The 22,181-nt window shown below is 57.6% G+C and overlaps 1 protein-coding gene across 3 annotated transcripts; it reads right to left on the minus strand.

Annotated features, from left to right (window-relative positions):
• Nucleotides 1–2,616: 2,616 nt before the first annotated feature.
• Nucleotides 2,617–18,002, minus strand: SELENON (selenoprotein N). 3 transcript variants are annotated; one of them, XM_059082591.2, is made up of 12 exons: nucleotides 17,784–18,002; nucleotides 17,024–17,141; nucleotides 13,527–13,660; nucleotides 10,626–10,838; nucleotides 10,283–10,407; nucleotides 9,582–9,719; nucleotides 7,908–7,989; nucleotides 7,301–7,489; nucleotides 6,829–6,934; nucleotides 5,621–5,733; nucleotides 5,424–5,525; nucleotides 2,617–3,776 (listed from the first exon to the last, which is right to left on the minus strand). In XM_059082591.2, the coding sequence occupies exons 1-12, from the start codon at nucleotides 17,964–17,966 to the stop codon at nucleotides 3,606–3,608; spliced, it is 1,674 nt and encodes a 557-aa protein (XP_058938574.1). In that variant the 5' UTR covers nucleotides 17,967–18,002; the 3' UTR covers nucleotides 2,617–3,605. The 3 variants fall into 3 exon arrangements, with proteins under 3 accessions (XP_058938574.1, XP_066870684.1, XP_058938583.1); XM_059082600.2 differs by having other exon boundaries at nucleotides 3,636–3,792; XM_067014583.1 differs by lacking the exon at nucleotides 10,626–10,838.
• Between the last annotated feature and the right edge of the window lie 4,179 nt (nucleotides 18,003–22,181).

Below are 22,181 nucleotides of genomic sequence, written 5' to 3' on the forward strand. Positions count from 1 at the left end.
CATGCTTCCCAGCCAAGACCCTCTACAGTCTTCTCTGCAGCAAGAATGGGCCTCTTTCTCCTGTGACTCCTGCCCTTCAGTGCTTTGTAGCTTTCTTTTACTTTAGCCTTTATGTATCTCTCTCTCTCACACACACACACACACACAAACACACGGTACATTCAGTGAGTTGGTTGATCAGATGGGTAGATTGATGGGGAAAGACACCAGAGGCATTGCGAAAGAGACCCACATTCCTTCCAGTCTCAGTCACCCACTCCCTCTTCGTGCTCAAACCTTCAGGGTCCTGTCTCCACGGCATCCAGGCCTGGGTCACATGCCCTCCTCTGACTTCAGCACGTGGCTGTGCCTGGCTCCCAGGCTGCAGTTTTTCGGACTCAAAGCTTGCAAGTCCTAGCTGCCAGGGACAGATGGGCTTCATGGTGGGGAGAACCTGTGCAGTCACACAGGCCTCATGCTCAGACTGACTCGTTCTTGCTTTAATGCCCTGTTGTTGACCTCTTGAAATTAACAAAATAGCTTTCTTCAACAGGGCCCTGCATTTTCATTTTGCACTGGATCCTGCAAACCGTGTAGCTGGTCCTAGTCAGAGACTGTGTCCACCCTGATCCCCACCATATTTCAAATGATGAAATTTGACTTTCAGGTCCAGCCCTCTTTCCAGGTTGACAAATTGTTGCTTTAATCATTGCTTTCCCATCCTGGGCAATGGCAGATCTTGCAAATCCACTCTAGTTGCCTTTCCTTGGTTCTCCCCAAAGATCCCTTTTACCCAACCTGTGAATCCATCCCCCAGCAGCTGTGTTGGCTACTCACAGCTGCCCCATTCTCAGAATGGAAGCCCTAACCTGGTAAGTTACCTTACACCCTAAACCACTGACTGACTGATACAGGGTACAAGAGACCAGTTCAACTTGGCAGTGTGGTTTGTGCTCTGGAGCCCTGCTCCTGCGATCTGGCCAAGGCTTGGCTTTGAGACTCTATCCCTGCTCAAGGTTCTTCCTTTCCCCCTTCTGCTTCAATCCTTCTATTACAGGTTTTTCCTGAAGTTCACACCCTCAAATAAATTTACCTAATGCCTGTCTCAGGCTCTGCTTCTAAGATGATGGGTTTAACTTCAGAATCTTTCTCAACACAGAGCACCAGATTCTAAAAATAGTAAGTTCTTCCTCTAGGTCTATCACAAATTTATTTTAAGCAAGTCACTCAGCCTTCTGGTGACAAATAAGATAGTCCCCAAAGGCATTCCAGCCATGCTCCCTTGCACATCTGCCAAGCCAATCCCAGCAGAGGAATGAGACCGAGGACAGAACTGAACAACATCCAGCTCAAAGGAAAGGCACTTAGAACCACCCTAATCTCCAATTTTATTATAGGACACATTAGGGACAGGGGAGGGAAGTGGCAGAGCAGTGACAAAAGAGGGCAGCTGGGGCCCTCCCCCACCATGAGCCCTGAGGCTCATGGTGGGGGGTCAGGCAGAGGCATCAGGTGAGGATGCAGAAAGCCCAAGCAAGCTTTACCTTTCAAGGGGTATAGGTCGCTCATCACAGCATCGGCCTTCCCAGACCAGCGTGAGAGGAAGAGCCTGCTAGGTGGGAGGGCTGAGCCTCTGCTGACACTGGGTGGCTCATGGGACAGGCTATTGCCACCCATGCCTGGAAGCACTGAGATAGGCTCGGTGCCCTCCCTCTCTGTAAGTGGCATGGAAGCACTGCCTTCCAGAAGGGACACAAAGAACTGGGCTGAGCTTGTTGGCTCACGCCTCATCTGCTCTGGAGAACAGAGGGGAATGAGACATTTTGGTTTGAAAGGCTTTGTTTCTCACCTCAGTGAAAACAGACAGGGGAGAGAGGGGGCGGGGTGGGGGGTGGCATGTGTAGTGCAAGACAAAACACTCCAACATCAAGACACAGGCTGAACCTCAACCCTACCACTGAGTGACCTCGGGCAAGTCACTTCACTTTCCTGAGACCCAATTCCTTCATCTGCAAAATGGGAATGATTAATATCCGCCTCACGTCTGTTGTGAGGATTAAATGAGGAAATGCATGTGATCTTAACAAAGTGCCTTAGGTAGAGAAAGCTCTTGGTAACTGGCCATTATTACAATACTTGATACAACACTGAGAACACGACAGTCTGTGAGGAAGACTCAGTGTGGAAGCTCCAGTGGCAGGTGGGAGGCCTGGGAGTGCATCTGAGGAAATGTTTGCCTTCCTTCCTCTTCCAGGTTCAGGAGGGAGCCCCCCTGTGGGGTGGCAGAGGGGGCATAAGCGAGGGCAGGGGTGGGCAGAGGAGGGGGCTTTACAAAAGCCCAAGGGCCCCTCGTGGGCCTGAGTGGAGGACAAGGATAGAGCAGGGGGTATACTGACCCTCTGAGGACTATTTTTAAACAGCTGGAAGAGGAGAAGGAAGAGAGGGGTGTTTCTTCCCACAGCAGCAACTGCAAAGACATCAAGCTGGATCCACCTAGGCTTTCAGATCCAGCCATCATGGGGCAGCTGCTGGGGGGTATCACTGCCCCCTCCTTTCTCCTCAGTACCAGGGCTATCAAAAATACATATAAACTGTGAGAAAGTTCACATAAAAACACTTTTCCTGCATGTATAAAAAAGAGACTGGCTGTGGTCAGTAGCTCAGGATGTGGACCAAGGCCCTAAGAGTGGCCAAAGAGAGTCAGTGGCCAGCCAGTGGTGGACAGGCTGGTCTTGGCTGCCTGATGGCTGGGACAGTGCCAGCTCTGGGGGACGCCGTGTTCTCTGACTGGGCTACACTTCCGTGGAGCTGAGGTCTGAGGGGCAGGAGGTGTTACAGGGACGCTGGCTCCAGCAGTCCCGCTGTGGCCTGTGCTGGGGTAGGCGGTAGGGGTGCCATGGTCCTGGGCCTCAGCGGACTCCTTGCCAAGGGCAGAAGCTTACTTCACAGTAAACCTCCCTAGAGAGCTGGCTTCCAGGAGGTCCCGAAATATGCTGCGGGGCCCTGCTGTTAGGTTGGATTGAGTGGTCTGGGGAGAGCAGGGAACAGTACGATTTCCGCTTCTGAAGGAGGCTCCTACCCAGAGCTTCCAGAAGGCTGTCTCCAGCTGAGACTGACTCCACTGGGGACACCAAGCACAGGAGGGCAGCCAGGGCTATGAGAGGAAGAAGGCTCCAGACACACAGAAGTGCTTCCCTGGCAGCCTGCCCACACCCTCAGGCCAGCGCTTCTTGGTGCTTCCTTTGGGAGGGGGTGAAGGTAAGGAAAGAGGGGTGGCCCTGTCTTCCTCACGCCCACTCTTCCCTACTACTCGCCCTGCTAGGGCCGGGATTACGTGCCTGAGTGAGTGAGGTCCAGGGAGATGACCCCAGGCCCTCTTCTGGGGTCCCAAGTGGCTTCCGGAGCCAGTAAAGGGCTGATGGTGGCAGCTGGAGCTCGAGGTCCATCCACCTGGTCAGCCAAGGACCCCCTGTCCCCGCTTCACTGAGGCAAAGCTCGGATGGCCGCAGACCCCATGGGCAGCCTGAGAGGTGGAAGGTGACATGTGCGAGGGCTGCTCTGGCTCTGGGGCAGAGGGGCCTGTCCAGCTCCCCGTCCAGCGGGCTTCTCACTGCCCAGCAGGCGCACTAGGCCTGGAGGAGGGGCAGGCCGCGCCGGAGGCCCTCCTTCAGGAACTGCATGTAGGTGGCTGTGGACGGGTCTTCAAAGGTGGATGAGAAGCTGAAGACATTGTTCTCGATGTCCTCAGGCTTCACAGAGGTGATGTCCAAGAAGTAGTTGGCGTTGATGTGGTGGACCTGGGAGAAGGGTGGGCTGAGGAGAGCAGGGGTCCAGCCAGGCTCAGTGCCCCTGCGGCCCCAACTGTCCCCACTGAGGCGGATGGCGGACAACAGGGGCAGCCCGTTCCCCTCCTCCTCTGCTCACAGGGCCCTCTGACTCCAGGGCTCCATACCTCGCCCACCAGGTGAAACCTAACACCTTCGGGCATCACCTTTCCCTCCCCCGCCTCCGCGCCCCATGACCTCTCTCCGCTGTTCCCAGAAGCCCTGAACTCCACACTCACTTGTGTCTAAATGCCCACACGCGTGTGTCCCCATCTGCCTCCCGCTCCAGGTAGTGGGCACCTTAAGGGCAGGTGCCCGGTAAACGGACAAACAAATAGAGCGAGCGGGAGAGCACAGGCCACCGCAGCCCAGGCAGAGCGCTGTCCGCCCAGCTTCGCCACCCCGGGCCCTGGCTGGGCCGAGTCCACCACAATGGGCGCCTGTGGACGGGTGCGAGCTGCCTGGCTCCCCCGGGCCTTTCGTCTTCTGAACTTCAGACAGAGGCCCTTGGCTGGTACTCTCGTCCTCGCCACCAAGCCCTCACTGGACGCCCCCATTCCAGGCCAGCCCAGATCTTGCTCCTGCACTGCTCCCCACCCGCTTCCATCCCTCAGTCCCACACTAACCATCACTTGGGACTTCAAGGATAAGGGGCAGCTCTGCTCAGAAGAGCAGGTGATGCTGAGGCTCACAGGCGGGTGCCTGTTTTGAAAGTCAGCTATATTTCTTCTTTTTTTTTTTTTTGGCTGTGCTGCACGGCTTGTGGAATCTTAATTCCCCCACCAGGGACTGAACCCAGGCCCACAGCAGTGAAAGTGCCAAGTCTTAACCGCTGGACCGCAGGGAATTCCCTGCAGCTGTACTTCTTTTTTTTTGCCTCTCACCGCTGTGGCCTCTCCCGTTGCGGAGCACAGGCTCCGGACGCGCAGGCTCAGCAGCCACGGCTCACGGGCCCAGCCGCTCCGCGGCATGTGGGATCCTCCCAGACCGGGGCACGAACCCGCGTCCCCTGAATTGGCAGGCGGACTCTCAACCACTGCGCCACCAGGGAAGCCCAGCTGTACTTCTTAATTATGCAGCTTTTGCCAGGTCTCTGAGCCTCAGTTTCCTTGTTTGTGAGATCAGCATTCGTGCTCATCTATCTCCCAAAGCTCCCGTGAGAACCCAACGCGGCGATGTGAGCGCTGTGTAAGGGGCCCTTGGGGAGATATAGGGTCTTGAAGCCTGGCTCGGCCTGGGGCGTCCCCAGGTCCTCTCTGCCTGTCATGAGGCCTGTCCCTCCCTCCCTTCCAGCCCAGGACTGGCTGCAGTGGTCTGAGGTGAGCCTTCCCTTCCAGGTCACGTTCCTGTCCACTCTGCTGCTAGATCATGCCCACTGCTGCCAGGTCCTCAAAGTGTTGTTGAGGTTCCCTTTCTGAGGGAGTGTCCCGACACCTGCACGAGGCAGGCCAAGGGGACATCAGGGGATAACTGAGGCTCGGACTGGCTAAGCTACCAGCCAGGAAGTGGTAGAGCCAGACCTGGAGCCTGATGAGGTCTGTAAGCCGTGCCCCTTGTTTGCTACTTCCTCTGCCCCATGGTGCCTGGCCCGGGGCTGGGGATGAATGCTGGGGGACCTACCACGGTGCCATTGGGCAGGCAGATCATCATCTCCACGGGGAAGCTGTACTTCTCCAGGTGCATGCTGGCCAGCTTCTGGTGGGATGGGTTCTCCTGGTTGTTCTATGGGGACATTTGGGCACGCTCCTGACACCTCGGCTCCCAGCACTGTCCCAGGGGCTGAGAGGTGGGGCTCTTCCCTCCCACCTGTCACTCACCTGCAGGTCCTCCAGTTCCTTCACTAGGGACCAGGTGCTGATGAAGCTCTCGTTGAGGAGGGCGAGGATGGGCGAACTTTCCAGGACAGTTTCCCGGAGAGTCCGCCCTGACCCTGTTCAGGGAGAGGCAAGGCCAGGTGGGTGAGGCACCCTGCATGTCTCACTGGGTTTTCTATCAGCAGTAAACCTCATAAACTGTAGAACAGTCAGTGCATCCAGGTGAAATAACAGATTCAAAGAATCTACCACAGAGGAGGTGCGGAATAAATGGCAGTTGTAACTAACATCAGTAACATACTGGCATCCTGGGCTGAGACTTGGCTGGGGGCCTACCTGGCCCAGGGGCTTGTAGACAGTGACAGCTTCTTAAATCCACTAAACTGTGTCCCAGGGCCTTTGCACAGACAATTCTTCTACCTAAAACACTTCCCCTGTCACTTGGCAAACTCATCCTCCTCATCCTTCAAAGTCTCAGCTTATGTCACTTTCTCTAAAAAAGCCTTCCCTGATCCCGCCACCCCCCGTTACACACTCTCGTGCCACTCTGGACCACGCCTTGTGTAAATTCACCACGCCTGTACTTGTTCACTCACTGTCTGCCTTCTGCACACACTGTGTGCTCCCTGAGGACTGGGGCTCATTCTGACTTCCTCAGTGCAAGGTGCCCAACACCTAGCCTATGGCTCGGCACAGGAGGTACCCAGGACGTTTGTCGACTGGCTGGACGTGGGCAGGGCCATTGTTTGCTCATCTTTGTACCCAGTGTCAGGCACCCAAAGAACTTTGCACCAGCGGACCTTCGTTGAATTTTCTGAATAAGTGAATGCTGCCCAGGCTCTGGCACTACCTTCTCTCACTCGTGTGCAACACTGCACGGAGTACAGGCACTTTCACGTCTGTTTTCACAACTCTGGGAGGTAAGTACGTTACCCTCTTGCTGATGAGAAAACTGAGGCTCAGGGAAGGAGTCACTTGGCCAAGGTCTCCAGGCTGAAAATGGCTGAGCTGGGCTCTTTCAATTGTGTCCAGCAGCTTCCTCTGGGCTTAGCACAGAACCCTGCGAGCCCTCACCCCACACCCCGCCCCATGTCGTCCCTGAGTCCCTCACACTGCGACAGGAGAGTCCCATTGGTCTCAGGGCCTCCTGCACCCACAAGGTATGAAGTCTGCCCCCCTTCCTCCCCTCAGACTGGAAGGGCCTCCCTCACCTCAGCAGGACTGGTCGTCCAGGGCCCCCCACAGCAGGACTGAGTGCACCAGCTTGTTCTCGGCCTTGGCTTGCTCAAAGGCCTCGGTGAACGGCAGGTAGGTGACCTGGGGCCAAGTCAAGACAGAGAGAAGCTATTGTGTGCCGCCAGGGTCCCATTCAGGGGCTGAGTGTGTGATGGGCATGTAGTGTGTGTCTGTAGTGTATATACGTGTGTGTGTGTGTACATATGCATGTATGTTTGTGTGTGTTTGTGTGTCTGTGTGAAGGGCTGATGCTGAGCCAGGGGATGCCTCCTCCAAGTTCTAAAGGGCAAAGGGGAGGCTCCCCGGCCCAGGCTGGGCCCCACAGGGAGGCAGCCTCAGCAGCAGGCCCTGCACGGCATCCCATGCCCAGTGCCCACCTGCTGCTCCCACAGCTCTGGACCCGGCCCCAGGGGTCCCAACCCACCCCTTACCCCTGTCTGGCCTCACCTTCTTGAAGGGGTACATGGCCACCTCCAGGCGCCGGGCGGCCTCCTCCCAGCTCAGCTCCTGCTGCCACGTGATCTCCTCAAACACAAACTGGAGGGGCTCCCCTGAGGGCAGGCGGCTGTCGATCATGTTGCCATCCTCGTCCAGGATCACAGAGGGCACTGAGGGGCCCGTGGCCTCCAGCTCCATCTGGGCCGGAGGTCGGTGAGGGATGATGTCACTGAGGGACGTCTCAGCGAGGGGCCTGAGTCCTCCAGGGGCCCCGAGAGACCCTCAAAGATACGCCACTCATTGCAGAGGTGGGGAGACAGGCCCAGGGAAGGGCAGGGCCTGGTCAAGGCTGTGCAGTGAGTCCAGGACAGAGCCAGTGTCCAGCCAGTGTGAAGCCATCTGAGGGCCCATGGCAGACGCTGGCTAGGAAGAACAGGTGGCTTCCTAGGATCCCGCTTTGGGGACAGTGGCTTCAGCCTGCAGAAGCTCTGTCCTTCACTGTCCTGAGGCTCCTAGCCAGCTGGGCCTCCCTGCAGCCAGGCTGAGAGGCCCTGTGGCAGGGCCCTGCGGCCGAGCCCCGCCTTCCTACCTGGGTAGGGACCACCTGTGCGCTCACCTGGGGTATGTAGCCGATGTCCACCTCCATGTTGCTGCTCTCGCTGGCCCCGTACAGCCACTCCATGTCCACATTCAGAGACCTGGGGACAGGTGAGAGGGTGGCCAGGGCAGAACACCACCGTCATCAAGGCCCATTGACCAGACATCGGACTTTATCTCACTGAAAGCATGCAGCTGACCCTATTTTATGGATGAGGATGCTGAGACTTGGCAGGGTGAACCCAAGGTCTCAGAGCCACTGGAGTTCTGATGGCAGAGCCTGGGCCCTTTCCTCTCCCCAGGCTGCCTCTTCGGAAGGCACTGCGACCATACCACCCTCCACTGGCCCAGCCCTTTACAGTTCATAAAGGGCTTCCACACCCATGGCTCATGCACTGTCCACGATCCATGACTCTGAGGCAGCGCTCATCAGCGCCTCCCCCAGCGGGAAGTCTGGCCTGAGCATGTGCAACCTGCAGATCCGCCACCTGGGGGCGCCCCAGGACAGACAACCAACCACCTTAGGCAGGTGAAGCAGTCAGGGTGAGCTGGGTGCCCTCAGGGCCGGTCAGCAGTCCCGTGGTCTAGGCCTGAGACACAGGCCCAGGAGCAGTTGCCCCCTCCTTCTGTTTCATTCAGTCCAGGACACCACCTCCAACCCCGGGCTGAGCCCCTGCAGCACAGGGGCTTGCCTGATGAGTGAGGAAGGAGGAGGAGAGCTCGTCCTTCCTCCACATTTTCCCCGTGGCCCGGGATGCTCCCTCCCTCGGGGGACTGAGAGGAAACCGCTCCTGGTCCTGGGGGCAACTTTCTCTTCCCAGAATGTCCCAATGACCCCCTCACTCCTGCCCAGGAGCCAGCCTCCCATCTAGCAGATGAGGAAACTGAGGCCTGGAGGGGTCCAGGGCCTTGCCCACAGCCACGGAGCCCACAGGTGCAACGGCAGAGACTTCGCTCTGGGCCCCTCATCTCTCAGCCCAGGTCTTGTCCCTGCACAGAGTCACTCAGGCTCACTAAGCGGCTGTGTGCTATCAGGGAGGAATCTGGTTAAGACTCTCTGCGTCCCCTGCTTCCCTGACAAGAGGCTGCCCCTGAGCAGGTCAGGCAGGCAAGCAGGCAGGTGACTGGCATTGAGCCCTCCCAGGAGCCGCCCCCTGGCCCCCCAGGGTCTGTGGTAGCAACTGCAGGTGTGGAGGGCCTGCTTCTTAGGCCTTTGTATGTGCCCTTCCCTCTGCCTGGCTAAACTCTCCTCAGCCCCCCCAGGTCGCTGCACAGATGTCCCTTCCTTTGGGAGGCCTTCCTGGACCCTGACCAGCCGGGCCCCTCCCCACCTGCTGGCCTTCGCCTAGGGTGCCATGAGCAGGCTGTGGTTACGGGTCTGTTGGAGGTCTGTCAGCAGTATGGGGAGGGGCAGTTCCATCTTCAGGGAGGGGCTGTTGGCCGCTGCGTTGGGTCCCAGCACAGAGCTGGCAGGCCAGGCCCACACAGAGCCTGGGACGCGCCTATCAGATGATGGAATGACCCCCCTCAGCCCACCTCAAGCTACCTCCTCCTGGGTCAGCTCTAGGCCCCTCCCAAGAGAAGCAGCTCTGGGGAGAGACTGACGGGGCCTCCGGGCCGCTGCATCTGAGCTCCTGGAGCTGGCTGGGGGCAAACGGGAGCAGGGTGCTGGGGCCGGGGCCAAGGCTCTCACCTGTGGTTGGGCACGAAGAGCCGGAAGTCACGGACGTGGCTGGCGTCTTTGGAGAGGATGATGTGGCCCGTGAACTGGCCGGGTGAGAACCAGAAGGGGAAGTCGGGCGGCTCGCTGAGCTGGAACTCGGCGTGGATGCTGGAGGGAAAGGGCCAGGCTGGGAGCAGGTTCCCTGCTGAGCAGAGCCTGCCCACCTGCCCTCTCACTTCTGCCCCAAAGCCCGGAACCCTTGGCCAGACTCTGTGCGGGGCAGAGGGCTGGGCGGGGGAGGAAGAAGCGTGTGGGGCAGGCAGAAGAGACGCCCTCCAAGCGCTGCCCATCCTCCAGGGCCCAGTTCATGTGCTGCCTTCCCCGGAAGCCTTGCCCGAGTCTCCTCTGAGCCCTCCAGGGTGTGTGTGACCTGGTGTCACAGCTCTTACGCACCCCCTTCTGTGTGGATGACAATCACGGCCAACAGCCCCATGCTAAGCACATTCAACACCTTTTCTCTTCCTCCTGGAGGAAGTCACCACCGCCCTGATGCACAATGAGGAAAGTGAGGCTCCGAGAGCCAAAGCTGCTTGCCCGGGACCACAGGGTGGTAAGTGGTAGAGCTGGGGGCTTTGAGTCAGGCCCTGCCTCCTGGTGCTCAACCCATCTGTGCTTCCCTGGAGTCCCAGGCCCAGGTGGGAGGCAAGGATGGGGCTGCCAGGACCCCTCACCGGAACATCACGGTGTAGTAGAAGTCGCTGGTGGCGGTCAGGCAGGCGACGGCCCCCTGAGGGGCAAAGCGGGTCTTCACGAAGGGCCGAGGGTGGAACATGCTCAGGAGCCGGTGGATGATGACCTGGGGCGGGGGGACAGTGGAACCTGGGCTGGCGTGCTGGGCCCAGCTCCCCTGGGTGAGGGCCAGCTCTGGACCTGGGGCCCAGGTGGGCGTGGGGACAGAGGCAGGCCAGAGAGCAGGTGGGGTGGGTGTGGCCCTGGGGGTCCAGGTGCCGATGGGGAGGGGCCGTGCTGGGGCTGGGGGGCAGGGCCCCGGGGCTTGCCACGGGCTACCCTCACCTCCTTGCCCTTGGGGGGTGGTGGGTAGAAGCGGTTGTTGGACAGATAGCCGGTGAAGATGCTCAGCTCACTGGGGATGATCCACCAGGGCTCGCCTAGCTCCGCGTGGCCCCGAGGGGGAAGAAAGGGCCAGAAGTGGCGGGCAGCAAACACCGCGCTCGGCGAGGCTGCGGTCGTCCAGTTGCGGAGGCCGGACAGGGCCAGGCGGGAGACCTGGGGCAGAGGAAAGTCGAAGCTCTGGGACACTGAGAACGTCCCAGGCGTGTGCGGAGGGCTCCTCGAGATCTGAGCCAACCCACAAGCCCAGGAAGCAGAGAGACCCGGGAGGCTCCTGCCTGCTCACAGCCTCAAGCCTGGCACTCTCCTGCCAGAGCCGAGGCTCATCTTGCCTTCCCCGGCCCCTTGCCCAGAGAACTGGTGCCCCTGTGGCCCCTCAGGCCCAGCCCAGGCTGGAACAGCTCGCTCGAGGGCAGGGGAGCAGAGGCAGCTGGAGGGCCCCCCAGGACTGGAAGGGGGGGCTCTGTGAGGGGGTTCTCACGGCCTCTTCCCTTCCTCTCCAAGCCCAGGTCCCGGGCCTCACACAGTCAGTCCTGCCTGTCTCTTGTACATAAGCCAGCAGACCAACGCTGGGTGCCCTGCCCTGCCCTGGGCTTCCTCTCCCCGTCCACCGGCCTTGCTTTCTGCTCTCTAATCCGCCCCCCCCAAGTCTCCTCCCTGCGGCTAATGTCCCGCTGACGAGTCAGAGTTTAGGTTTGGAGTTAAGTCTGTGGAGGGAGGTGGCAGCCACCTTTGGGTGAAACCTCTAGGGCCAAGAGCAGGATGAGACCACAGAGAAAGGGAAGGAAGGGCACCCCCAAAGAGTACCCTTCTTCAGTTATATAGCCTGGGCCACGCTGGCTGGGCACACCTGGCAAAAGGCCTTCCCTGAGCCATTTCCTCATCAGTCATCCACCCCACTGCTGTCTGATGAGCTGAAGGGTGGGAGAGAATGAGGGCCAGACACTCTTGCAGGCCTCTCTGCACATCTGCCTGGAGCAGAGGTGGGACCTTGGAGCATGCAGGTCCCTGGTCAAAGCTCCATCTTCAGTAGCTCCTCCCTGCCCTTCTGGGCCACCATCAGTGGCCACCAGGACAGTGAGTGCCTGGCCCCCCTCAGGGTGCTCAGCCACCAGGGAGCTGCCCCACCTTTGACCTCCCTGGTGATGGGACCCGGGCTCAGTGGGAAGCTGAGGTGGGAGGAGAGGGGTTTCACAGGCAAGTTCTCAAAGCGGGGCTGGCTTGCAGGGCTAGGCAGAGCCTGCCCGCCTGCTGGGTCCCGCTCACAGGCTGGCGAGCTCTTAGCAGAGCGGCCCGCAAAAGGGGGCTGAGCTAGGGACGCAGGGCTGGGGTGCTGCTCCGGACCCATCTCCCCTGTAAGTGCAGGTGGGCCCCCTGCACCTGCCCCACCCTGTTCTCTCTGCCCTGTAGGAGGGACTCACCTGCTCAGACATCACTTCAGCCCATCAGTGCCAGACCTTTCTCCACCCAGATCTTACTGGACTCTCCCCCTGGACATCTCTCAGGGAACTCAACTTCAACAGTCCAAACTGACCTCATACCCTCCCTACCAGACCTGCTCCCCTCCTCCAACCCCCATCGGGCAATGGGCCCCCATGCACCTGGCCACTAGCCAGAAGCCTGAGTCACCTCAACTCCCCCTCCCTCCCTTTCCATTAGTAGCCACACCCTGCCTTTCTTCTTTTCCCTGCATCCCCCGGGCTGCCTCTCCTCTCCATCACCATGGCCTTCCCCCACCTGTCTCCCCCTCCCTCCTGGGAACTGGTCTTCTTGCCTCCCTTTTCTCCCCAGCTGCCAGTTTGGAGAGCCTAGATCCGATGAGAGAATTCTCCCCTTTCAAAATCTGCTATGGTATTTTGCTTCTGCAGAACGAGGGCCAAAGTTAGGCAGCTGAGGCCCTTTGCCATCTGGCAACTTCTCTTCCAGTCCCACTGACCAGGATGCCCTTGCACGTGTCCCCCATGCCCTGGGTCCAGCCACCCCTTCTCTCTGCCCTCAGTGGCCTGCCTGGCATCTCCTGCTGAAATGACAGTTCAGCTGAGCTATAAAAGCTGAGTAGCTGTGAGTGAGGCAAAGAGAAAAGGTTGTTCCTGGCTGAGGGACCAGCCTATGAGAAGGCTCTCAGCTGGAAGAAAGCCCGGACATCTGGAGTAGTGGAAAGCTGAGAGGAGAGCCCGGGGGAGAGAGCGGGAAAGGCGGGCAGGGCCTGGGGATGGCACTTGTCAGGGTCATCCCCACCCTACAGCCATTGCCAGGGGCTGAACCTCAGGTCCAGGTTCATCGGAGCTCAGTGGAGCACCTGTCAGGCTCCAGGCACTGTGCTAGGGGCCTGGGGAGGCACAAATGTGTGAGTCACCGGCCTTGCCCTGAGGAAACTCACAGCCTGGGGGGAAAGACTGACTTGCAGAAAGTAATGATTACAAGGGAGGCGGCTGCATCAGCACCGTCTCTAGCGCACTTGCTGTTTCCTCCAGCCGGATCCTTTTCCTACCCCTGCTGACAATGGGCGGAGGCCTCATCCCCTGCGGTCACTGTCAAATGTCCTTCCCTCCAGGAAGCCATCCAGATCCCCACTCTGGGTCAGAGGCTCCTGCTTATCCCTCCTCCCTCCCCTACCAGACTGTGTGCCTGGACAGCAGGGACAGCATCGCACCCACTTCTGGACCCCCAGGGCCTGGCGCACTGGGTGCACAGAGGGTGCTGATAAAAGATGGAAGGAAAGACAGAAAGAAGGAAAGACGAGCAGAGCACAGACCCATTCTCAGGAGGTGAGTGCACACAGATGGTCCCTCTGTCTCTGGTCCCGCCTGTGGGGGACCCCCTGCCACCCCTGCCCCAACTTACCCCTAGGAACCCATCTTTGCTCTTGGTCATGGACTCTGGCAGCAGAGGCTGGAATCGGGCTTCTATGGTGAGTGTCTCCTCGCTGGGGTCAGGGGGCAGATCGTCCTCCTCATAGCTGGCCGAAGGAGTTGACCCTGTGAGACACAGGTTGCTGGAGAGGGGTCCTGCCTTAGATGGCAGGGCCTCACTTCTCTCAGGATGTCCACACTGGCCAGTGATTAAGGGAGCCAGGCCTGGCAGGGATGGGGGTGGGGGTGGGGGCTGTAACAGGTAACAACCAACAAAGTAACAATATAGATCACATCGTTTATCAAACATATACAAATTGTGTATGTATGATATATAATGTGTACATATGTATACCACATGGTATATCACACATACACATTTTCTCCAATGTATATCACATTTTAATTTCACAGTAACCCTGTGAAGGCAGTATTATCAATTCCATTTTACAAATGAGAAACTGGGGGCTCAGAGAGGTGAAGTCACTTCCCCAAGGACACACAGCTAGGTAGTGTGTGAATCAGGATTCAAACCCAGGCCTGTTTTACTCTAAACCTACGATCAACCACAACCCTTTTCCGGGGGCATTAAGATCTCAAAAGTTTCCTCAAAGGCTTAGAAACCAGACGGGTTCAAATCCTAGCCTCACTCCTCACCAGCTTGTGTGATGGTTGGCCCAGTGGCTTGTTATGAGGATTAAATGAGATAATCCAGGCCTGGTACAGAGTAAACCCGTAATAAATGTCAGCTGTATTGCTATTACCGGTGGTTTCATGGTTGGGGATCCACAGGGCTAGGGCTCAAACCTAATTCTGACTCTAATGTGTGCTCTTTCCACCAGGCCAGGCTGGCTGCAGAAAGGCCATTCTCACTGTTCCCCTTCCCTCAGCCCAGCTCCGGGGTGAGGTTGGCTCCATTTCCTGGACAATTTGGGGCAAATCACTCATCCTCTCTGGTTTTCCCACATTAGAGATGGAGCCCATGCTACTGTGCCTGTCCTGTCATGAGGGTCTCATGGAGAGCAAAGGCTGCTCGGAGAGGTCAGGGCATGTGGAATCAGGTCATCTTTGGTGTCACAGAAAGAGCACTGGTCCAGAAGTGAGGACACCTGCTTCTCCCTGTTTCATGGGTGGCCCGTTTCCCCATCAGTACGAGGGGCTGGACTGGCAGTGGCTGAACTTGATTCGTCAGATCTCTTTCTGCTCAGAGACCTGCCAAGTCTGTAGTCTTTCAAGGGTGGAGGGAGTCACGATGAAGTTAAGGGAGGCATGAGGCCTACTGCAGAAGGGGTGACTAACAGCAGGGCCGGGTCCCACGACATAGATAATGGAATGAAGCATGGGTGGGTCCTGTTACTCTTTCGGGTAGAGACCACACCTGGCATTTGTTGACAGACTGGACTGACAGACTGAATGGGTGCATTGAAATGGGTGCATTCTTGGTTTTCCCTGGTGGCGCGGTGGTTGAGAGTCCGCCTGCCGATGCAGGGGACACGGGTTCGTGCCCGGGTCCGGGAAGATCCCACATGCCGCGGAGCGGCTGAGCCCGTGAGCCGTGGCCGCTGAGCCTGTGTGTCCGGAGCCTGTGCTCTGCAGCGGGAGAGGCCACAACAGTGAGAGGCCCGCGTACCGCAAAAAAAAAATAAAAATAAAAAATGGGTGCATTCTTAACCAGGAATCATCAGAATCACCAGGATGCCTTTCTAAACTATCGATGCCCAGAACCTCCCTCAGACCTACGGAGTCAGAGTCTTCAGAGGCTAGAATCTGTAAAATGTGCTCCCAATTAATGCTCCCCAGTGGCTCCTGATACAAACCCCTGTTCTAAAGAATCATGGTTACTTCTGCATTTATAAGTCAAGGCAACAAAATTTCAAAACAGCAATCTGGAAACCTCAGAGGAAGGGAACAATGGGAATGTGCAGCGTTACTGGTTGGCTTGCTTATCCAATTACTTAACTGTTATCATAGATAATTATGAATAATAATGCCCAGCATTTTATGGCTCTATGGTTTTTTAATAAAAAGTTTTATTTCCTGACTTACAAGTAAAATTTGCTCACTATTGACAACTTGTAAAACTTTTAAGGTATAAAGCAGAAAATTAAACACACATAACTGTACCAACTAGAGAGGACTGTTTGCCTCTATTTCCTGCTTAGATTTGGTATTTTTCTGGTTTTGTTTTTGTTTTTTGTTCTCCCAGAAACTTGGTCCAGTTTTGCACTCACAGTGACCTAGGAGGTAATTGAGGGAGAGACTCTTTTCCCCTGATGGAGAAAAAGATCTGTGTGAAAAAATTAAAAGCACCCCCAAGCCCAGCAAGCTTGGCCAACATGTCATTATGAGGGAACTCTTGCTCTCTGGCCATAAAAAAGACAAGGAGGTGGCTGTGTGGCTGCTTGGAGAAGTGTGTGCAAAAGAAGAAGTCAAAGCAAATCCACACAGGGCTGAGCTGTGTATCTGCCCATCTGCTTTCATGACAGTACTGACTGCCCCTGGGAGGCACTGACACATCCGCTCCAGCAAATTAGCATTTTTCATCTGACCCTCCTCCTCTGGCAGTGACCAAAGGCCAGCAGGTCAGCACGTGGCTGACCTACCTGACCCATCCTGAGACACAGAAAGTCCATCACGGTCCTTTGGAGCTTACCTGCCTGAGAGCAGCTGGTGTCTCTTTCTAGTCTTTCCCATCTATTGACCTACTTACACCAGGCAATTTGGGTAACAAGCAGATGTCCAAGATCATAAGTTCAAGAAACATCACAAGATATGGACACAGAGGTTAGGGTGGTGATGGAGCAGTGAGAGAGGCATTTTATAATTCATTAGAATGCTTCAGCCCCTCATCTTTACGATAAAAATCACTGATTACAACCAGGCAAAAATGGGTAACAAGGTGGGATAGGAATCTGACAGCTCCCGAGCAGAGTTTAATATTTAGCAGTAATGGTAATAGCTCCTGTCTATTGACTATCTACTGCATGGTGGGCACTTTGCAGACATTTTTCTCCAAGCTTCAAATGAGCTGGTGCAGGACCTGAAGACAGAAGGCCCCTAATCCTGGCTCTGCACCTTTCCAGCCTGGGCAAGCTGGAGAGCCTTCCTGCGCCTCCGTCTCCTAAACTATACACATGAGGATCAGGACGGTGTCCATCTCACAGGCACTGTGAAGATTAAAGGGATGACTCACAGGAGGTGCTTAAAGCGATGTCTGGTCCTGAGAAGGCGGTCAGGGGATGTTAACTAGTTTTAGTCACACGTGAGGAGAACAGGCTTGCGTGTGCGAGTATGTGTGGGTGCCCAAGTTGAAGCAGCTTGCCCAAACCACCAGCCGGAAAGTGTCAGAGCTGGGAGGACCCCAGGGCTGCCAGGACGCACCGTCCTCCCCCTACTCCAGGCAGCCCTTCTGTTCAGAGCAGACACAGACCAAGAAGCCGAGGGCGGTGCCCCGGCTCCCTCCTGCCTAGTCCCCAGCCTCTCCGGTACCTGTCAGCTTCTCAGCAATGGGCTTGAACTCCTCGGGGCTGAGGTACATGTCCCCATCAGTGTCCAGAGAGGAAAAGAGGAAGAGGCCTTCTGTCCCCAGGGCTTTCAGCGCCGAGTCCTGCTCGGGAGGAGGTGGCTGGGCTGAGCAGTTGTACACCCAACTGGCATCCCAAACGGGGGGGAGGGAGCAGCTCCCGCCACATCTTCCTGGGTTCTCTCAGCCCATCTCCCAGCCCATCTGTGCAAATGCCACCTCTGCACGCCCCAGAGCCCCAGTGCCCCTTCCCATCCCTCCTGGTCCCTGCTTCACTCTGAGCCTTCATCCATTGTCCACTCTCTAAGTGACCCCTTTCTATCTGGGCCCATCCCGCCCATCTCGTGTCACCCTCTTGGTCCACCCATTGTCCTCTCCGGTCTCCCCTCCCCACCGTCCCAGCACTCCCGGCCCGTCCAGATGCTCGGTCTCACCTTTGCTCTACGCTTTGTCTGCACTGTCCTAGTCACCCATCTGCACTGTCCCCCTGCAGCCTGTCCCAGCTCCTGCCTCACACTGGGCCAGTCCTCTCACCTCCCCCATCAGTCCTTCCAAGTCTGCCCGACCCCTGGAGCCCCGTTTTCCTATCCCTTCCCTGCCGCCCTCCCGGCCCTCCGGCCCCCCCCGCCCCCCCCGCCCCTCGGAGCCCGGCCCCTCTGCGAGCCCCACCACTGCCCCGGCCCACCCGAGTCTCCCGGCCGCCGCGCCCTCCCCGCCGGCTCGGACCTGCCGCGCGGCCGCCTGGGTCTCGGCGTGGCGAGCGAAGGCCCGGGCGGCGGCGGCCGCGGCGGCGGCGGCGAGGAGCGCTCCGAGCAGCGCCAGGGCGCGGGCGCGGCGCGGCGGGGCCGCGGGCGGCGCGGCGGGGCCGGGACTGGACGGGTCGCGCTCGTCCGGCCGGGCCCGGCCCATGGCGGCGGCTCGCTGCTGCTCCGGACGGGCGGCGGGGGACGCTCACCCGCGGCGGCGCGGGCGCAGGCGGGGCCGGGGGCGGGCCTGGGCGGCGGGGCGGGGCGGGCTGGGGCGCGGGGTCCGGCGCACAGCGGGTTCAGTGGGTGCACGAGTCCGTAAGGGGGCGCCGGGACTCCTGCTCCACAGGCCCCTTCTTGCCAGTCGGTGCTTCCTTCTTGTACTTGGTCTCTCGAAACGAAAGCGGGCCTCCGCGTCTCATCTTGCCTGGCGGAGCCGGCAGCACTTACAGGCGCAGGACTGGGAGAAGAAGGGTCTGGGCGGGGGTGGGGAGGACCCGCACAGCCGAAGCTTTTCATGGGAGGGGACTCAGGGGCCGCCAGGCCTGTGTCCACCTTTCTTGGCAGATGTGAGGGAGGCCAGAGAAGGGCACTGCCGTCCTCCAGCGGTCGCCGGGCACCCCACTCTCCACCCTTATCCCACCTGCTTGCTAGAAGGTCTTCAGTCATCTAGAAACAGAAAAGCTCCGAAGTTCAACCCTCCCTATTCCTTTCATGGTCTGGCTGGAAGGCCACGGCTGCCAGTTCATCAGGGATGGGAACTACCTGAGTAAGGCCAACTCAGGTGGTGCAGCCCTGAACCCTCACCCGCGGGGCCAAGTTTCCTCGCCTATAAGGAGGATTCAAAAGAGGCCCTTCGGGCTTCCCTGGTGGCGCAGTGGTTGAGAGTCCGCCTGCCGATGCAGGAGACACGGGTTCGTGCCCTGGTCCAGGAAGATCCCACATGCCGCGGAGCAACTAAGCCCGTGAGCCATGGCCGCTGGGCCTGCGCGTCCGGAACCTGTGCTCCGCAGCGGGAGGGGCCACAACAGTGAGAGGCCCGTATGCCGCAAAAAAAAAAAAAAAAAAAAAAAAAAAAGAGGCCCTTCTGTGGGTTGTGGTGAAGACGAAATACCCGGGTTGGCAGGGGTGGTAGTGCCCAGGTGCAAGACAAGACCAGCTGTGAGTTACCCGCTCGCCCCTGCGGGACCTGCCCTGGCCACAGTAGTTTTTTCCGGAGAACAACACTTGGAGGAGGGCCTTGGGAATAGAGGCGAGTGGAGTCTGAGGAAGTTCTTTCAAGTCCCCAGAAACCTTGGTTCCACTGGGCCTCTCTTCCGTTATATCAAGGCCCCAGGAGGCCGGGGATGGCTTTGCCTGCATTTCCCACGAGAGGGCAGCAGCTGCCAAAGCCTCTAGACAAGAACACCGAGCCCAGGGGAGCAGCGCTGCTGCACGTGCACCTCCCAGGTCTGGGATGTCAGGGGGGATTTAACAGGTACTGAGCACCCGCTATGTGCTGGACTTGGTGCTGGGAGATTCATGCCATCTCATTTTGTCCTCAAGCCACACAGTGACATGAGGTTTGTTTGTCTCATTATAAAATTGAGGAGCCTGGGAATTCTCTGGCGGTCCAGTGGTTAGGACTCCGTGTTTTCACTGCTGGGGCCCAGGTTCGATCCCTGCTCGGGCAACTAAGATCCTGCAAGCTGTGAGGCAAGGACATCAGCATCCTCATCATAATAAAATAAAATTGAGGAGCCTTAGCCCTGGCACTCAGGTCTATCTGAGTCCAAATCTCTTGCCTCCCAGGGGATGGTCATGACTGAGTGGGGGGAGGGGCTGGTCTCTACCACCCCTTCTGTCCTTCATGGGTAACCAGCCATGACAGTGCCATGTGGGCAGGGCCCTGCCTTCCCAGTGCCCATGTGTGACCCAGCACATCATGGGCATTCCCATGTCTTTTGGATGATTTGCCTCCCAGGGACCAGGAGTTGTGGGCCCTGGGCCCAGCTCTGGCCCCATATCCTCGAAGGGACGCAATTGAGGGCCTGACATCTAGTGTTGGCTTCCGAAGGCGTCCAACTGTGCCACTTCCAACTCATTACCGCTAATGTTTGGGGACACCTTGCATACGACAGATGCTATTAGAAAACCAAATTCCATTCTATCAGAAAGCAAAGCTAACAGAGCACAGAGCTGGTTAGGTGGGAAGATTGATGAGCCAAGGCCCCTGGAAAATAAATGAGGGAAGTTTTCTTTGCCAGGTTACTTTTACTTGTTACACTTGCTTTTTGTTAAAGACACAGACACCCAGGGCTGGAGAGATGCGGCTGAGATTGGGAGGGGCGTGTGTCTCAAAGCTCAAGGGGTTTCTGGAGGGGAGGGGTGAGCTTGCAGGATTTGAATCAGGTCGGCGAGCCTCTGGGAAAAGGGTCAACCTTGGGACCCAGCTCTGGGGAGACGTCAGCTCTGGGCCTTGGCACTGGAGCAGGGCTGGGTGTCCTTCTGTTCCCTGGAGGACTTGCCTCCAAACCAAGGGCCAGGGCACAGCAGGGCAGAGCCTTGAAAGATTGGGCTAGCGGGGCAGTTGTGGCCAGCGCCCTACAGGAGCTCTTTGGTACCTTGTCTCTGGCCCCCGAGAGGGCAAGGGTGGTATTTGGTAGTAGCAGCAATTGGAAACGGCACCAAGGTAAGTGGCACATTGGCCGTGTCCTTGAGGAGCTCACCGGTTAGCAGGGGCATCACTCATTCACCCATTCAACACATAGTTATTGAGGGTCTTCTGTGCTCTGTTCTGGCATTGGGGATCCATCGGAGAAGAAAGTGGAGTCTGGTCTTCTAGACAAGTATCCTCCAGGGATACGCTGACTCCCTGGAGGTGAGTGCTCGGCAAGAGGGCTGTACGCAGGGGAGGGTCCCCCTGACTGTCGGGAGGGGTCAGGAGAGGCTTCACGGAGCGGAAGTCCAGGCGGGCCTGAGTTCAGGAGGTCACCAGCCGGAGCACTGGGAAGAGCATTCCAGGGACTGGAAGACCAGATGCAAAGGCCTGGGCCGTGTCCATGGGATTGTGAGGACGTAGTCCAGTGGTTCTGGGCAGAGGGACTGAGGGTGGTGTGAAGGGAGAGGATGCAGGAACGACAGGCTGGGCTCCACCCAGCGTGTGGAAATCTTGGACTTCATCCTGGAGAAAATGCAGTCACCAGAAGGGAGGAGTGTTGCACCACCAGGCACCTTCAGACTGCTGAGGGCGGCTCCCTGCCCACGGTATCCCTGCTTCTGCCTCGAGGCCCAGGAGTTCCGCTTCTACGAGCCGGGGGGTCGGTGTAAATACTCCCCAAACTCCACCCGCCCACTGGAAGAGGAGGGAGGGCCGGGCCTTGCTGTAGCCTTGGTGGCAGGGTCACTGCCTCAAACCCTGGCCGTGGTTCTTTCTCTCTCACACGCACAACCACACCCGCCTGCCTTCTGGAAGCATCCTCTTTTTTTCTACTTCCTGTCTCCCGGGGCCAGCTCACCAGGAACGGGTCTCTCTCCGGCAGGGGCTCTGCCACTCTCCAGGCAGTAAGATGAAATTAGGATTTTCTACACTAGCTCTACTGAGATAATAAACCGGTGGGGGTGGGAGTGAGGTTGGGGGGTAGCGAGAGCCACGTGGCTCTGTGTTTCTCCCCTATCGTCTGAGACCTTGGAGAGTCAGAGGGGTGATTCGCCTCAGACCCAACACTAACATCTTGGCAGCCAGTAATAGGACTGGCATTCCAAATGGGAGCAAAGTGTCACTTGGGAAAACTGAGGCTTCTGGTGCCGTTGCAGGAGTGGCTTTACCTGTCTGGACCCCGTGGGCCTCTCAACAAACTCAGTATCTACTCTGTGCCGGCAGCTATGCTACGTCCCAGGAGCACAGTAGCGAAGAAGACAGACAGGGTACTTCCTCCCTTGGAGCTAAATATTCTAGTAGGAGGAGAGAGGTGATGAACATACAGAGAAGATAATTTTTGATAATGGTGAGCACGAAGGGGTAAAACAAGGTGCTACAGAGTGACACAGGCGGGGGTAGGTGACTTCAGCTAGGAGGTAACACTTACATTGCAACCTGAGTGAAAAGAAGAGGCCAGCTTTGTGGAGAAAGGAGGAAAGGGCATCCCAGGCAAAGGGAAGAGGAAACAAGTTTCCTCTTCTGGGCAAAAGCCCAGGGGTAGAAACAAGCTTGGTGTGTTCAAGAAACATGAAGAAGGCAGAGTGAGTTATTGGGAGAGTGACAGGAGAAAAGCTTAGTGACAGAGCCTGGGGCCATGTCATCAAGGAGCTTGCAGGCCATGGCAACAAGTTTCACTTAGATATGATGGGAGACCATCATAAGGTTTTAAGCAGGGGAGTGACATGTAATTTGTTTTTA

The sequence above is a fragment of the Kogia breviceps genome, chromosome 1 (genome assembly GCF_026419965.1).
Source record: "Kogia breviceps isolate mKogBre1 chromosome 1, mKogBre1 haplotype 1, whole genome shotgun sequence".
NCBI lineage: Eukaryota > Metazoa > Chordata > Mammalia > Artiodactyla > Physeteridae > Kogia > Kogia breviceps.